We start from the raw sequence: 18197 nt of genomic DNA, 5'->3' as shown, positions 1-18197 counted from the left end.
TAAAACATATCTGCTAATGAGAATCTACAATAGGAAACTCTAGGGACAATTCTCAACTAGATGAATTTGTTCTCTTTTTTCACAGGATCGCTGTGTTATCTACATGTCTTCTCCTGCTACGATTTCATTGTCAATTATTCTTTACTCTTTAAGAAAGAGGGAAAGAGAAAGGGGCGCCTGGGTGGCTCAGTCAGTTAACTGTCTGGCTCTTGATTTCTGCTCAGGTCCTGATCTCAGGCTTGTGAGAGCGAGTCCTGAATCTGTTTGTCCCTCTCGCTCTGCTCCACCCTTTGTACATGCTCACACTCGCACGTGCTCTCTAAAATACATAATAAATTAAATCCTAAAAAAAATTTAAAAAAAAAGGAAAAGAGCTATAGCACCTTGCTGAGATGACAAAGGGTAAACTGAGACTGACAAGCTGTTTGCCTAAGGCCAGAGCATAATGAGTAGTTTGCGAAGCTCCCCATTTCCCATTGCTGCCTACTCACAAGGCATTTTAGGGACTTCATTTGAGGTCCACATGAATTCTATAGTAACCAAACCAAGCAAATGTGCTGCATTTGTCCTTAATAATGTCAGTATCTTCTTCCCAAACCTGAATGCTATAGCACTCGAGGCAGAAAAATAATAAAAAGGATGCACACATAGGCTAAGTTTGGCTGGAGGTCTCGTTTTATCTCCTTAACACAGAGTTAAGCAGCCAGGTGCTAATTTCTCTTATATTCCCAGACTTCCAGTTGCATAGGAGGAATTTAAGAAATACTAAATAACCAATGGCCTGGGCTCAAATCTTTTTTTTTATTTTTTTCCCCTGCAAAAAGTCAAAGACATTTCTGTCACTATCACTGCATCTACTCTGCTGTCCTAACCGATGCCTCTTTAATCTGGGAATCAGAAACGCAGACATGAGCGCCCCAGGGCTGACTGACCTCTACTCTGCTTCACAGAAACCGCCAGGCCTCGGAATCCGCCAGCATCCAAGCCTGTGGCCGCGACGGATCACCACTAGAGGAACGCTTTCTTCTCCACACAAGCAACTCCACCAGATCACGGGGTGGGGGATGCAAGACCCCTCTTCTCGTCTACTAGTACTTCCTGGCAGCGCCCCACATATCAATTCTCCAGAACCAGTATGCGAAAACAATACGAGGCCGGGGCAGTGCTGCGAGTGGGGGAGCCCCGGTGAGCGGCTTACCGTCATCCTGCGAGTCCTCCTCGAGCCGGTCCTTGCCGCTGCTCTCCACTCCGGAGGTATGAGAGCTGCCGTGGCTGGTCATGGAGCTGCAGGTTCTCAGCTTGCGGTGGACAGCGCTGCCGGAGTAGCTGTCCTCCGGGCCCGCGTCCCGGGGCTTGGGGTCCGCCTCGATGCCCGAGGTGTGGGAACTGCTATGGCTGGCGGTGGAGTGCCGGGACAGGCGCCTGTGCTTCCCGCTGCCCGCGCTGCTCCCGCTGGCCCGGGACCGCTTTTCCAGCTGGTCCACGTCGAGGTCCAGGCTGTCACTGATGTAAGACTCCCGGTACTGCTTCTTCTCTGCGTGGTGAGGAGCACAGCACGCCCTTACAATCAACCAACACAGAGCGGACGGCCGGGGAGCTGAAGGGAGTCACCTGGCTAAGCAGCAGGGGACTGCACACCCAGAATCTAGGGGCTGGGGGGTGGTGAGGATTGGAACAGGAGCTCAACTCAAGAAGACTGCAAATGAGTGTCGGCCAGAACAACAGATCGGAGGGAGTATTTGAACTACTCCAAGAGTTTTAAAGCTTCAAAACTGGAGAAAAGTGCTCTTCCGTGTAGAGTCGCCAGGCCACCTCTTGTCTGCAAACTGCAAACTGCTATGGGTCCGCAGTGACATGGCTTCAGTAAGTGGGAATAAATACTTAGAAGTTTTTAGAGCGATGGGACATCGCCAAGCCAGCCACTGTTGTGATTTTGCATTATGCCGAAGATCAGTCCACAATGGCTTGGAAATTTTAAAATAATTTCAGAAGCACTGCTATAGAAGACTGTTTAAGAAATATAATTATACTAATTGCCATTGATTTTATTTATTCAATTTGGCCTGTAATTAGTTTAGTTCTGACTGTTGAATATAATTTAAAATAGAACTATTCTTCTGCAAATTTCTTCCAAAGAGTTCTAAAATTCGGTTTCTCATTAATGAAGACTCCTTTTCTCCATCTGGGGTGAACTACTGAGGCTTTATTATCTGTTTAGATAATAGATACCTATTTGGTGATTTATACCTGTGTGGCCCCTGACTGATAAAACTGTTCTTTCATAGGTCAGTGCCATTCTTTAACACAAAGACATATTAGAAAGTCCCTTTTATCAAATGCTTAACTAACCATTACATTAAAGCACCAATCACAACTGAGTTGCAGGTATACAATAATACCTTTGCGTTACAGGTCCAAATTTTAAAACAGAGAGAAGTAGTTCAGATTCTTTGTTTTCTTAACACTGATGAGAAATAACACATTAGAACAATGTTAAAGATGGAGAATGCACTTGGGGAAGGTTAAATTGATATTATTTCAGAAACTGCTAACTTGTAGACTAATTGGGTTCTCGGGGGCCTACTGATGGATTTAATTGTCTTGTTTCTTGGGTAAGTGAAAACACTTGCACTCCTGATATCTAAATCCAACTCTGAAGGATAATCACCACGGGCTCCCTAGAGAGGGAAGGAGCATCAGCAGAAAGAGATGTGCTTTCCAGGAAGCAATGTACATTTTTGCGCCCCGGCCATTCCTATCAATTTTAAGGAATCAGGCTGCACCACAGCAGAGAGTATGCATAGCCCACACGGAAAGCAGACTGGGGTTGGATACCACAGCCCAGCACACACACATCTGAGACAAGTCTCACGTGCATCATCTACAATCCATCTTTCCGAGTGAGCCTGGGTTCTAAAGATTCCTATTTTCTGAAGGCTACAGTGGCTGAGATGAAGATGGAGAGCTAAAGGGGTTTGCAAAATTCTCATACAATTTCTATTCACGGTAGTTTCAAAATAATAGCCATGGGGCACTTGGAAGGTGGAAAGCAAAGAGAAAATAGTTTTCTAAAAAATTCTTTAGGGTGCTGGAAATTCTAAGACAATTGGGAATTATGGATCTAATAACTTAAAAGCTTTTCTACCTTTTTACAAATAGCCCTTTTACTCCCAACACTTCCCAGAGGTTCAGAGTCAATCAGAGTTACTCTCTATTTATTAGTATACCAGAAGATAAGCACTCACCAACCTATTCTCTACCTCATAGAAGCCTAGCCTAAGTCTACTTCCTCTCAACGTGTCAGAGCAGCCTCGGTGTTCTATGTGGCTGGCCAGTGTTCCCTTCTTAGGGCTGAATCACTTAGACCCAGTGCAAACAGTTAAGAAGTGTCACACTCCTCTGTTACAAACTGAAGGAAATGTTTGCGTAATTCTGAAATTTATTCTAAGACCTTCAAAATGAACCCCTCACGCCTCCCTAGTAATCAGTGGTGTCAACAGCACAAATCATCGATATGTTCGTGTTCCTTGTACTCCCTTTGTTGTAGAAGCCCAGAGACCACAAGGCTTTTTATATATGATTTTGGAACAGAATGCAGTCAGTGTGACCTCTTGATATAAGACCTAAGAATAAGCTCCAACTGCTGAATCAAGTTGGGTTAAAAAAATCTTTCTCATGACAAAAGCTTTTAATGCTATGGAAGAATTCTTGTGATCATTTTCTACTATAAAATGCTAAAAGAGTATTTCAGACAAGGTGACTCTAAATTAAAGGAAAATACAGTCTCTTTTTGTGCTGGGTTTTTTGTTTGTTTGTTTTGCTAAACGAACACTGGGAAAAGAGTTTTCTTGTAAAAATGAAGCCCTTAAGTGTGGATGAGATAAATGGAGTCAGGTCAAGGCTGGCCCAGAAAAACTTAGTTCAGGTTTTCTTTAGACCTAGAAGAATCTCTAAGTAGAAGAAACTAAGTATGTTTTCTTTAGAAGAAAAAGAGAGATGTCCCCTCAAATCTATCTACATTTATCCAAATAAAAAATCCAATTTACACCTTTATCACTCCTTCATTGCCCTCCTCATGTAAGCCCCCAAATATGCATGTAGTACTGTGTATGGTAAGAGACAAAACCCTGCCCTCGAAGAACTGAAAATTCCTTGTAATTTTACCTTAGAACCTGTAAGGGAAGTTCATGAATTCTCTCAGGCTCTAAAGCGCTCCCCTTAAGGTCATCTAAATAAGAATTTACTAAAATGCTGATGGCAAAGGTCATGGAATAAACTTCTCAAGGCCCTATAAGCTGGCCACTTAGGAATGTGGCCAATTTGGCAAAAATGATGGGCTCTATACTGAGGTCACCTATTCTTACAAGTTTCCTTGGTGCTTCTGTCCCATCTTCATTCCTCCTGATATTCATGTCAGCATTGGAGAGATGTATCTGTTCTACTGATGAGTCACCGTGGGGAGGAACTGGCTGTGTGGCAGCAGAGGAAGCCAATACACCTGGCAGTTATGCCAATTCTCTCCAAAGACAGAAGCAGTTTGGTGGCAGACAGTGGGGGATGATTCATGTTCTGATGGCTGCTTAAAATGCAATGGCATCTCCAAACTGTGTCTCAGTTAGAGATAGCTTTTGAGAGAAATCAATCAGATGTGCAAACCTCTGTAAGGTTTTTTGTTAAGAGGACAGGTATTTGCCTGGTTTCTGTGGGAAAGGTGGGGTCTGAGAGGTCAATATTTGTTTCAGACATGGACCCAAGATATGAATCTGCATCCAAATGTTCATGCAGATATCCTAACCTAATCTAACTGAATTATAAGAATTACTACAACGTGAATTTGCAAAACAAAGTGAAGGCATTAAAATAGGCAAATATGCAAAGTAGCATTTGGGGGGATTAGAAGCTGGATTGTGTTAAATGGAGTCACCCTGGGGTGCCACAGCTCAAGATAAAGGGCTGTCAGGTTAATATTACAGAGCTGAAGTCTGCTGCCTTCCTCTTCCTTACCATGACTCGTCCCCCTTTTCAGGGGCCCCAAATGGATTGCTCTTTTCTGTGTCTCAGCAAAGCCCTCATAGGACTGGCTTATAAAATCCTCGAGTGAAAACTTCTTTCTCCTTTGTCATTCTGCTCACCTCGACTTGGGGGCCTCCTGGCAGTCTGTAAGAGAGACTGGAGACATTTCTGTCACCCACCTTTACTGTCACTCTAATCTAAGGAATAATTGCACTGGAAAAAAATTCCAGATTCCAAGGTGCTCTGAGTCGCAGATAAACCTTGGCCGTGCACCTTCATGTGGTGGCTTTCTGTAAGGGTCTTCAAGGCAAGTGTGGGGAAACTTTAAAGAGACTGTACTCAGGGATAGCTAAATGACAGGGATAACCTCAGGTATTCTGGAAAGGTGCTAAGGCTGGTGGGCCTCAAGGCTAACCCTGGTCTTCCAGGACAGTGATGAAATGTGAACAGGAACGCTGTTCTGAATCTGGAGAGGCCCAACCCTCAGGGCCTCTTCTTCAGGGCTCTCAAGAGTAAGGGGCCACAGGCGGCAAAGGCATCATTTGCGCCCCTGCCCCCCAGGCTGCGCCATACCTTCGTTTTCCTCCAGCTTCCGGATGTGGCGCAGCACAGGCTGCAGATTCATGTAGAGACGGTGGCTGTTGCTGAGGAGCTGCAGGAGGTGTCGGGAGCGCATGGGGCACCCTGTATAGTAGATGAGCTTCCTGGCCGAGGGCAAGCCATCTGGCAAAATCTCAAATTTCTTACCCTGTGGAGCGAAAGCACAAGTCGGATTTGGGAAGAGAAGTCTCTCCATCAGCCAAGGTCCCCTTCACTGTCTTTTTAGTAAGGAAAACTACAGGCTCAGAACTAGATGTAGAAAGCTCCATTCAAAATTCACTGAGAGATAAATTGTTTTTCCATTCAAAAATGTCACGGGACAAGGTTTACCAAAAATTCAGGGAAGTGTCTAGCCAGGGTCTTCTGGTAAACAATGACTGGGTATGACAGTCGAGGAGTATCTTCGGTTTCTCTGGCTAGTGGGGCCATTTACACAATAGAGAAGAGAAGGGTCCATCATGAAAGCATCTTCAAATGCAATTCCAACACCCAAATTCAGCAAACAAGATGACAGATTCTAGAAGCATAATGCATTCAAATATTTGTTAAACACTATGTACCAAACACTGTGCTGGTCACTGAGAAAATGAGAGTGACTAGGACAGAGAAGGTCCCTATCTTCACAGAGAGATATTCTGGTGGGAGAGATGGTACATAAACACATAAAATAACTATTGCTTGTGATAAACTCTGGGGAGGAAATAAGGAGTTTTGATAGAAAACACTACAAATTCCTATTTAGGGTTAAGAAAAGAAATGGAAAAACTTCTTTAGCTGGATCAAAGAGGGAGGATGGGTGGGGTGGGGTGGGGTGGGGGGGGGAGTACCTGGCTGACTCAGTCAGTAAGAGTATGCAACTCTTGATCTCAGGATGGTGAGTTCAAGCCCCACGAGGGGAATACAGTGAAAAAAAAAAAAAAAAAAAAAAAAAAGAGGGAGCTGGAAGCTAGAGGGACAGTTGGAGGGACGAGAAAGGAAGAGATAAAATTATCTCTATCAGTGGAGATATAAGGAATCTCATTCTTTAAGCCTGGGATCATTAACATAAAGTTCTTTAATATAAGTTGAGGGTGAGAGTTTGGCAAAGTTTCTTATAGTTATGGGATAGTATAAATTCCTTCACCTCTCCTATTAATGAATATGGCAGCAGGACTGCAAAAGGAATATTCCAGGGCGCCTGGGTGGCTCAGTTGGTTAAGCGACTGCCTTCGGCTCAGGTCATGATCCTGGAGTCCCGGGATCGGGTCCCGCATCGGGCTCCCTGCTCAGCGGGGAGTCTGCTTCTCCCTCTGACCCTCTTCCCTCTCGTGCTCTCTCTCATTCTCTCTCTCTCTCTCTCTCAAAATAAATAAATAAAATCTTTAAAAAAAAAAAAAAAAGGAATATTCCAGACATAATAATTCTCAGCTAGAGGGGGAAGTAAAACAAAGAGGGAGGCATCTTCTAACTACACACTTAAAGTCAATACAAAACAATACGGCTTTGTGTATATCAGTTGGGGATGGAGTTCTCACCCTTCGACTTTTCATTTTAAAGGAACCACCAGTGGATCCCAATGCCAGGACGGTAAGAACTGCCACTTAATGAGCACTCGCCAGGTATTAACTCATTTAATCCTCACAATAAGCCTATGGGGGAGGACCAATTATCCCCAGTTGGGAACAAAGAAACCAAGGCACACAGGTTAAGTAACTTGCTCAAGGTCCTAGAACTTGGGCAGGACTGGGCTGGCCATGAGAAGAATCATCCGGGAAATTCATCAGAATAGATGCCTGGTCCCCAACCCACACCCACCGAATCAAAAATCTCTTAGGGGAGGACGATGAGGCTCAGAAATGTTTATCCTAAGCTCCTCAGATGAGGCTGATGCACAACTCAATTCAGGAACCACTGAGTCCAGGACCCCGAAAACACTGAATTCCATAAATGCATTTTATTACTATTCAATTTGGGACACGACAGGGACAAGTGGGGTAATAATTTGCTCATTTTCATATCACTCAGATTCTTTCACAAAGGGCCTGGATGAGAGAGAACAAGTGAAGAGGTGGCAGGTCAGGCCCCATTCAATGTATCAGTAAAGTGGAATCAGATTGAACTGTGCCCAAGTAATTAAAATACTGTAAAGTCAGGAACAGGTCTTTTGACTTCACAGGGCAGTGTGGAGTCAGTGCCCAAATGCTGTTTGGCAATACAGCCCTTTATTTATATGGGTCATCTTCCTTATGGGAGAGAGGCACATGTGTACAAATCCTTATTTTCCTCCTTTCTTTGTGCATGTTTTCCAACAATTTCTGAACAAAGAAAAAAATATGGATTTTAATGACCACTAGATATACATATTATTAACTGTAATTTTTTGAACCCTACCAAAACCCAGATATAGCTGGCAAGGTAGAGAAACAGCTGGGAAAAATCATGAATTTGCTCTTTCAATAAAAAAAAGATACTATTCTCAATATTCTAAAAATAACAGCATTTTTCCTATTAAGAACTACAGACCTTTCTTTATAATGATGAGTTTCAAAGAGTTAGATACTAATAGAAACATCTTGTTATATCAGTCTTTATTCTCTGCTCAAAAGAAGTAACTTCCAAAAGAACTGGCCAAGCCCCATGCTACGAATAATTTATCCTGTGATTATGGCTGTTTTCTGATCCCTTTGCTTTTAAAAATAATTCTGTTTGATAAACTCATCTTACACATCCCCCCACTTACATTTCTTCTGCAACTAGAGTAACGTAGGATAGTGCAGTGGGGCCCAGACCCACAAATTAAAATTAGTAATCTTTTTTGCTATAAGATTCTTTAATTTTAGGTTCACTACTGATGAGTGGCAAGGATTAGAACACATATAATAAGAATATAAGAAAGCTAGTTGTCTTCTTTGTCAACTTCTTAAAAAAAATACCAACTTTTGTGCCTGGGACAATATTTTTAAAAACAAAACAAAAGAGGGAACAACAAAAATCCACAAAACAAACAACTGCGCTATTTTTCTTTAGTCATTTATTTTAAACTTACCACAAACACCAACTTTCCAACATTTGTCCAGGGGAAATCATAAAGTAACTGTTTCTCTTCATCTAAATTCTGTGGAAAAAGTTATAAGGCATACAGAGTTATGGAGGAAAATGCCAGACACTCTACAATGGCTGTAACTTCTCTCCTGGAAAACTAAAATGTGGTAATTAAAATCTGAAAGGGGTCCTCAACTCTCTTTGGAGATGTTCAGACAGTAATTAAAAGATTAGTGATACCAAACTGTAGCTCTGGGTTCCTGAGTGACTGCATTAACTGGTCTTTCAAGGTAATCTTTTCCCTTTGAGCCTATCCCTAAATTTAAATAAAAAGTCCAAGACTCAGGCATTCAAGAGATGAGAAAAGGCATTTAGACTTTCATAACTGGATATCTGCCTAAACCAAAGATAAGAGATCCTTATATTCTCCTTGGTCTCACAGAAAGAGGCATTCTCTCTCCCCTGTTGATGGCTGTAGGATAATACTATCCCGCCTGCAAAAGTGTGACAGTTATTACTTATTCAAGGGACAGACTTTATCAGAAAAGTGTAATGGAAATTAAAATGTCTGGTCTGGCACTGTATTAAAATATCATTTTTTTCTTTGCACAGTTATAATGCTCCAGAGGATAAAAGAGAATATTTAAAATTAATACCCACATGGGGCACTTGGGTGGCTCAGTCGTTAAGCGTCTGCCTTCAGCTCAGGTCATGATCCCAGGGTCCTGGGATCGAGCCCCGCATTGGGCTCCCTGCTCCGCGGGAAGCCTGCTTCTCCCTCTCCCACTCCCCCTGCTTGTGTTCCCTCTCTCACTGTGTCTCTCTCTGTCAAATAAATAAATAAAATCTTAAAAAAAAAATAAAATTAATACCCACAAAGAAGAATGTCTGGATATTAAGGATCTATTAGTGATGCACCTGGGCCAATCTTTGGCTTATTATTTTCTGTTCTGGAGGACTTACTACTGTTGAGGTTTGGACTGTATTGCTTCATCTATCCTACATCATTCACATCTGTACTGGACAAATATGAAGTAATGATCAATCAATGGCCAGAAATGAACCAGTGAACCTATCAAAGGACCAGGCAGGTGCAATGCCAATGTTAAGACATAGTAGATACCATTTGACACTTATTTCTCGTTTACTAACCTGAAAAATCTGTATTCCCCGCATGGTCAATCCAAGGGTCAGAGAAGCTTCAATTTCCCTTTTATCCTATAGAAATAAAATCATATGAAAAAGTATGTTTTTCTTGTATAATGGACAATTAAGCACCAAAGAAGAAAAACAGAAGGAGAAATCCCAGGATTAGAAAGTTTGTGACTTAAAATAACTTCACTCATCTTTATGCATCTCTACTTTACTATAAGCTTTAAGAAAATCATGAGTATATATTAAATCAATAATGGTATATTCTACTTTTTAAACCACTGAGATTTCAAAGCATTTTCACTATATTATATACACTCTCATATCTGACAATATTCTAAATTACATTATTGAAAACTCTGATAAACAAGACTATGTTTGCTGCTTATTTTTTTTTTTTAGCTTTCTACCTTTTCTCAGAGGTTAGAATTTTGAATATAATGTCATAGTTATATTCTGAAATGCACTAGATTTTATAGGTTTCAAACCGTGTAACTCTCCAGCTCTGAAGCCAAAATCATAGGCAAGCCTAAATATTTAAGGTTGTCATCTCATGAGGATAAAAGGCTGAAAGGCTTTATATTCAGTTTGGAAAGAAAATACTTATTTCTAAGAAATTCAATTATCACTTGCCAATATGATATACCTTTTTTTAAATTTTATTTTACTTAAATTCAATTAATTAACATATATTGTATTATTAGTTTCAGAGGCAGAGTTCAGTGATTCATCATTTGCATATAATACGATATCCATTCTACTAGCTAAACCATAAACTATAAAAAAATAAATTACAATGAGCATATGGGAAAAAAAAATTCCTGAAATGTTCTCTGAATTTTAAATGTACTCTGAAATTGGGCCACGTCTTTTAAGTGCTTACCTGTAATAACGGGATATAAGGTATGAAGTTCAAAACAGAAGATAAAATTACTAAGTAACTAAAATATTTTCATTATGAGTTTCCTCAATAAAAATAAATGAGTATATTTAGTGCCAGTTTTCCCATGAACATGGGAAGATATGTGTTTAGAAAATGCATCCTCAAGGCCTATTTTCACTATTTGGGCTGGTTTTTTTCCAACGAATATGTTTTAACATCAAGAAAGGCACATACAGTATAGGTTTAATGGAAGAAACCAATCTATCACTGTGAGTTTAGGTCAATTTCCTCCTCAAGGCTACTCTGATTGCTTTCGGAAATAAGACTGTGCTCATAAAAATGCTGGCTGGGCAGGCACAAGGTGTGCGTTACTGAGAAAGGGACTCAGAAGTTTCTTTTCCCAGAATGTTTCCTGTCCTCTCTCTACTCTATTTCCACTTTACAAGCAGGTCTTAAATGAAGCAGTTTTAATGACTTCTTGATTTCTCTGAAGAATGAAAACTCTGCCCATATTTTAATGGCCACTTTATTTCTGTAAAGAATGAAAACTCTGCCCAGTATCTGTTTCCTCACTTCATTCAGTTACATTATTATTATCTTGTTTTAAGCAGGTAAGAGGGTCATTTTCTATGCCATGCAGAAGTACCACACTGTAAGCAAATAAAAGATTAATTTGTACACGAAAGATAAACTGGGGATAATTTACTAAAGGATTCTTAACAGGATTCTTTAAAATACTGTTTTACTATCAAATAAGAAGCAGCTGATATTTACTGAGCACCGATTAATGTGCCAGACATTCCACCTGGTCATTTCGGATTCAACCATCTCACAGAATTTTCCCAAACTTGTGAACTGTATAGAATCCTTCCCACTTCTGGGATGCCTGGGTGGCTCAGTCAGTTAAGTGGCTGCCTTCGGCCCGGGTCATGATCCCAAGGTCCTGGGATCGAGTCCCACATCGGGCTCCTTGCTCAGCAGGGAGCCTGCTTCTCCCTCTCTCCCCCTCTGCTTGTGCTCTGTCAAATAAATAAAATCTTTAAAAAAAAAAAATCCTTCCCACTTCATAGATGGTCCAGGATTATAGTTATATTTGCCCAGGATCCCATAATAGTGGTGATGCAGGGTTTCTAATATCTGACTCTAAAGCCACACTCTTTCTTATACACCATTCATACTTCCAGTACATTTTTAAAATACAAACGATCGTCAAATGTCATTTACTTGCATTTTCTCATATAAACTGAGGTGTCACAAATGAAATCTCTTAAGGAAAAAAAGAAATAACAATTCAGTCCTTCAGGAATTTGGCCAAAGAGCTCCTATGGAACTCAAGTATGCCTCTCAAGGATGACAGGACATTAACAATGCATCTCTTGGGCATGGAAGTGAGAAAAAAAAAAAAAATACCATTCTTTGGTACCTTATTAAGTTTTCTGAACCAGCCAGGAAGATTTCCCAGTAACACAGCCAAACTATAGTCCAGCCTCCAATGGTCCAGTAATGTTAATCTTACCACAAAGTGTATTAAAGTAATAAGGAGCATAACAGTAACAGTGATAACGCTAACAGCCGAACATCATGCCTAACATGTGCTGGGCACTGTTTTAAACACTTTTTATCCATAAATTCCTTTAGTCAGGCAGACCTGGGTTGAATTCTGGCTCTGCCACTTGCTAGTTTCATGCTCTTTGGTCTGTTTCCTCATCTGTAAAATGAATATCACAGTTTCTATCTTACAGAATTGTGAGAATTTAAAAAAGAAAATCAAGTGTGCCCCATGGAAATAATACTCAATAATCATTAGCTGTTGTGGTGGTTCTTCTTATTAATGGATACAATGCACGTATGGCTTCACTTTGAGGAATATTAAAAATTACTGATCAAACAAATTGCAAATGTTAGTCCCCAAGACAGACATGCAGATTTGGAAAAGAGAAAAATAACTATTTTATAATCACTGAAAAGCTAGATTCACAATCTGAAGCCACTTGTTATCTCAATATTAGAACCATTACAGAAAGATTCCATCGTGTTCCCAGGCCTGAGGAAAAGCATCAACAACTCCAAGACTAACCTATGATAACAGTTCACATGAAACTTTTTTTTTTCTTTTTTTAAAGCCCTTTAATGGGGCACCTGGGTGGCACAGTCGCTTAAGTGTCCGACTCTTGGTTTCAGCTCAGGCTGTGATCTCAGGGTCATGAAACTGAGCCCCGTGTAGGGCTCCCACGCTCAGGGTGGAATCTGTTCAGGATTCTCTCTCCCCCTCTCCCTCTGCCCCTCCCCACCATGCCTGTGCACCTGTGTGCTCTTGCTCTCTCTCAAAAAGATCTTAAAAAAAAACTTAAAAATAAAAATCCCATTAAAAAATGAAATGACAAATTTTAATAAAAGCTTCTTGTAATTGAGAAGGTATTTTTTCCTCAGAAGCTGCAGACACACTACAGTTTTGTACCTTATACAATCTGTAGTAATGCACAGCAACATCATCCAGCCGGACGGCCTCTTTGATGTATTTAAGATGAGCCTCGGAAGCTGTCAGTGCAAACTGATCTTTGTGCATGTTTGGAATGTGCTTCAGGATGTAGTCCTTCCCTCTCTTGGAAACAACCTGTTGGGACACAATGGGTATGCAATGCAACATTTGTTGGAGGGATGGAAGTTCTACCCTCATCCCCAAAATGATGAAAGGACAAGAACCTGAAAGAGGCCACGTAAACTGGCTAATTTCCAGTAGGAAATTTCCCACTTTTATTCTGTTTTCACCATCTGGTATGTTACTAGGCTGAATCAGCTAATACTATAAGCTACAAATTCAATTTAGCTGTAGTACTGCATATGTGAGAAGAAAAATCACAAGAAATGAGAAAAATATGTTCTCTTGGCTTTAAACTCACCAAGAAAAAAAAAAAAACCATGCGAACTTGCAAAATTTTGTACACATCACTGTTTATACTTGCAAAATGATTGGTACCATGCAATACACTGACTGTCAACACATCTTCAGGTTCTGGATCCTACTTAACTCTTCTAAAATTACAGCCACAGAGTGGGAGGTTCTAAATGTTAATCCAAAGAAGGCAGGGGACTGGGAGGAATTCTCTGAAACATTTTTGGTTTTTGCATAAAAGGCTGATATGAACACTCTATCTGAATACTTGTGAGAAAACAATTTCATTCAAGCATTTATTGCAATTCACCGTGGCTCAGGTTTTCATGGGACAGTAGCCTGAGCCTTTCAATGCCCAAAATATATAGTAGTCATCACCTAGCTGCAGGCTAAGAGAAAGGTGTTGATTAGTTCAAAGTCTCAGCTGATTTCATGAGGATTATAAAATAAGAATTATGCGAGAGCAAAAAGAGTAGTGCTTAAAATCATCAGAATAAAAAAAATTAAAGGATTTTTAGTTCAAAAATGTTTTTATAGATACTGACATTGTGTTTCTTCCTACTGAAGGAAACGTGATCAATTACTGGCCATTTAAGATGTTCTGCTGAGAACTCAAAGTTAAATTTTTCCTTCTAGACTCCTTTTACACGGAGATCACCTAAGTGAGCAACTGTCAAACTTCCTCAGGTCAAAGAGCACACAGAAAATAGTATTTGTAAGGGCACTGAAGTAGGTGGCTTTGGTGATCCCAAACACTAAAGAAACTCGGATCTCAGCACTCTGGAGGCTGTGGCACCCGGGCGGGGAGCTCGGATTTAAAGGACGAAGATTCAGTGAGTACCTGACAACAACTAGGGAATGAAATACGGGCTAATTTGGGTTCCACCGACACTGATATATAAAAGCTTGACACCTTCTGTGGTTTCTCTTTAACAACTGAAGCACTGACAATCAGTCCACAAAAACTTGGTGGAGCACCTCAATGTGAAATGTTGAAGAAACAGAAAAGGTGACATTTGTGCCTGTCCTTTAGAATATACTAAAAAAACAGCTTACTGCAGGCAAAAGATAAACAGATCATTTGAAAAGGAGATGTAAAACACTATGTCGAGGGTCTGACAGAGCCCAGAGGCGGGGGCTAGACAGTCTGCCCAGAGAGAACTACAGCTGAGCAGTCTTGGAGGATGAACGGGAGTCCGCCAGGTCAAACAAGGAGAGGGGTTTCACTGGCTAAAGGAACTTGAGAAGGAAGGCCAGAAGTGTGAACCACCACAGGACATGTGGAGACACAGGAATTGCTGGATGTTGTCAGAGAATCAAATTCAAGGTGCAGGACAACCAGAGAGGAAGCTGGAAAGACTGGCAGAGATCAGATCCTGGGAAGTTCCTCGGTCATGTCTGAGAGCCTGGCTTTCACTCTGCAGGTGACAGGGGAGGCCCTGAAGGTTTAAGTCAGAAGCAAAATCAACTCATCTGCAAGCTGTAAAGACTGAAGCAAAGACAAGCCCCACAGGAGTGCTGCTGAGCCCTGACAAGAGCTGAAACCTGGGAGATGGGATGATGGGTCCGGCACACGATAAACATTTAGCAAGTCAACCACAGAAAAAGTTCAAGAGAATTTTATTTCTTAAGCTGGGTGATGGGTGATCAAGTGTTTTATGTTAGAGGATGCTCCAGTTGCCTGGAGAGGGCAGGGAAAAAGAAGGGTGATGGGGAGAGATCTGTACGACTCTCAAGCTTCTGGGTGACTGGGGGGACGGCAGCGCCACTAGCTGAGACAGGAACACAGCGGAAGGAGTACACAGAGTGGAGGTGGGGAAACGTGAATTTGATTTGGGGCATCCCGAGTTTGAGGTGCCTATGGGTAAACAGCTATCTAATGGTCAAGAGGGAGAGAAACAGATTTGGGAGTTGCCAGCACGTAGGTGGTTGTCAAAAAGCGTTCATTTGGATGAGATCTCCAGGATGAGAGCGGTTACGTGTCAGATGCAGCCGAGAAAAGAAGCGGAAAGTGTCCACTGGACCTGGCAATCCCAGTGACCTTAGGGAAAGCGCCACGAGTGGAGTGGCAGGCAAGGAAGGCGAGATGGAAGCATGCTGAGGGGTTCATGTGGGAAATAAACAAGGTAAAAAATCAAATACACATTATTTTTTCAAGAGGCTTTACTGAGAAGGGATGGCGAGAGCGGGAGCTCTTCTTTCGCTTTTTCCTTTCTTCCTGAGGATGAGTGGGGCAAGCCAAATGTGCTTTGTCTGTTCTGACTGAAGAAGTTAGAACAGAGGCTCGCGATGCGGAGATGTGGGAGAGAGTCAAGTGACAGCAGAGACCTGGAGGAAGGGTGGGCACAGACAGGGGCAGGGTTGTGTGGAGAAAGGACAGCTGAGACAGTTCATGCTGGAATAACCTAAATTTTCTTGCTGACATCATGGCGTGGTTTCTCCCTTGGCAGTGGAGGAGATGGAGGTCAGAGCAAGGAGTTTACTTATATTTGTTTTCTCAACACAGGAAAAGTTGTCAATGATCTCACTTTTTAAAGAGTCATGTTTTTTCTCCCTCCAAAGGAAAGAAAATGAAGCTTGACTAACATAGGAGAAAGTAAAGACAATGCAAATGCCAAAACAAGGCTGTCAACTTCCAAGATGCACCATATTTAGGACGGACAGCAATCCTCTTCCCCATTAACTAGAAGGAGCAGATCAAATATATCAAGAGATCCATGTGTACAGAGCTCTCAAGTGTTAAATTTGTATTTGGGCATCATGAAAGGTTTTACTGGCCACAAACATCTGGGTTCCCGTTTCTTGAAGCAACACGAGTAGCAGCATAATGAACCAGAAATGTGCTAGAGAAAACACTTTAAAATTTGAAAACAGTGCCTACCCAGGACGGGAAGTAAGCCTCTGGCTCAAAGTACTTTCCATAGTGCTTATTCCTTTTGAAGTTCCCAAGATCAGCCTGCAGGGCAAAGGCGGCCAGCAGGAAATAGGCCTCTTCTCGGAGCACACACTGAGAATGAAGCACTTGTTTTCTCAGGTGCCAGTAATAATAGTATCTTGCCGCTCTGTCACTAGGAAAAGAAAAGAAAACCGAACTCACATTTGATGGGACAATCCGATGGCATGTAAACAGAACCCAAATCCTGCTATCCATCTGCTGACAAGAGCTCCTCTGTTTCTGCTCCTTCTTCCTCCCTCCCCGCCCCAACTCCTTGGAGAAAAGGGGGGAGGGCTGTATCTAATACCTGATTGCTGCCTCACCCAGGTCACAGGGAGGCAGAACTCCAAGTCAGACTACCCAACAGCACACTTACCATTTCCTGAGGCCTATACCATTTGATTCATTCAGAGAATGGAAACAAGGTCTGAATCATTCCACAGCAATATGGTAAACCTTGCATTGAACAAGGATTAGTATAGAAGCCTAGGCATTTGTTGTCTGCATTAAAATTATTTTGCTGCAATAATGCTGCACGTACACCATAAGCAAGGACAAATCTGAGGCGACAATCCCGGCTCTCGTGTTTTGCCGTTCTGTTTTGGTTTGTTTACAAATACTCTAAGGCCCTTTTAAAAATATTTCTGTTTATATGTCCATTTAAAAAAAATTTAACTATAGAGTTTTGTTTTGTTTTTTTCTTTCTCTGAATGAATGAAATAAAAAAGCTTGCCTTAAGTCTCTCTCTCTTTTTTTTAAGTGGATGTTACTTTATGGGTGTGGTTTTATATGCACATGTTATGACAATCATGATACTCCTCACAAATGGAAATACTAATAATGCACTCATTACAATCTGTTGAGGTCAGAAATAAATATAGTTCCCATTAAATACGTTGAATAAGAAGTGCTGACTGGGGGAAAACATGGTCAAGTTCCAAAAAATGTCACAGGCAAATGAGATGCCTTTGTGATCAAAGTAAAAATGCAAGAAAAAAAAAAGGGTGTGTGTGTGTGTGTGTGTGTGTGTGTTTAAGGAATTTATTTGCCTTCCTATTATTTTAGATCGAATGTTTATCTGAAATTCATAGCTTATTAGCTGATGACAATAAAAACATGAGTTGATTTCTACTAAGATGGTGTTTAAGTATGAAGAGTTTAAAAATAAGGCATTTATGTAATTTTTTCCCCCTCGGGACAGAATATTTTTCAGAGCACTTCTTTTTATAATGCTGACCACACAGTGTTTGGACTAGTTCATCCCTGGGGAAAAGAAGTACATGGATGAATGAAACATTCATTAGTCCCAGGGGGTTAATTAGTGGCTAAATAATATATTTTGCTTCTTTTCAGCACATTCCATACTTAGTAGGTAAATTGAGTAAAAATTTTACATAAACTCGGAAAAACTAAAAAAGTTTCTTAGCCTTTAAAAAAATTATTTATGCGCTAATATTTTTTACTTTTAAAATTACACATGGCAAAAATACAAGTATTAATAAGAGCAAACCTCACATATAACTCATTAGCCAAATGTATCTTTGTCTCTTTTACATGGGGTTTCTCAGAGTTTAAAAATAAATAAGTAAAAGAGAGTTCACCATTTTCTCTATCAGCCAACAAAACCACCTCTGAAAGTTTCCTGGCACTGAATCCTCCTACACAAATGATAAACTTAGCTTCTGAGATGGTAAATTCTG

At 41.0% G+C, this 18197-nt stretch overlaps 1 protein-coding gene across 3 annotated transcripts in view; it reads right to left on the bottom strand.

The window, feature by feature from the left end:
• FRMD6 (FERM domain containing 6) overlaps nt 1–18197 on the bottom strand; it is an 80480-nt gene that overhangs the window by 8752 nt on the left and 53531 nt on the right. For all 3 annotated transcript variants that reach the window (XM_025870050.2, XM_025870051.2, XM_073895218.1), the window contains 6 exons: nt 16444–16630; nt 13128–13283; nt 9787–9852; nt 8639–8707; nt 5587–5761; nt 1199–1534 (listed from right to left, as the gene is read on the bottom strand). In XM_025870050.2, coding sequence (XP_025725835.1) covers nt 1199–1534; nt 5587–5761; nt 8639–8707; nt 9787–9852; nt 13128–13283; nt 16444–16630 — 989 coding nt within the window. The remainder of the gene's footprint in view (nt 1–1198; nt 1535–5586; nt 5762–8638; nt 8708–9786; nt 9853–13127; nt 13284–16443; nt 16631–18197) is intronic.

Source organism: Callorhinus ursinus, unplaced genomic scaffold, assembly GCF_003265705.2.
Source record: "Callorhinus ursinus isolate GAN/ISIS: 27379988/994484 unplaced genomic scaffold, GSC_fseal_2.0 scaffold8, whole genome shotgun sequence".
In the NCBI taxonomy this organism is placed as follows: Eukaryota; Metazoa; Chordata; class Mammalia; order Carnivora; family Otariidae; genus Callorhinus; species Callorhinus ursinus.
Note: the sequence above shows the minus strand (reverse complement) of the source record. Positions and strands in the feature narration are given on the sequence as shown.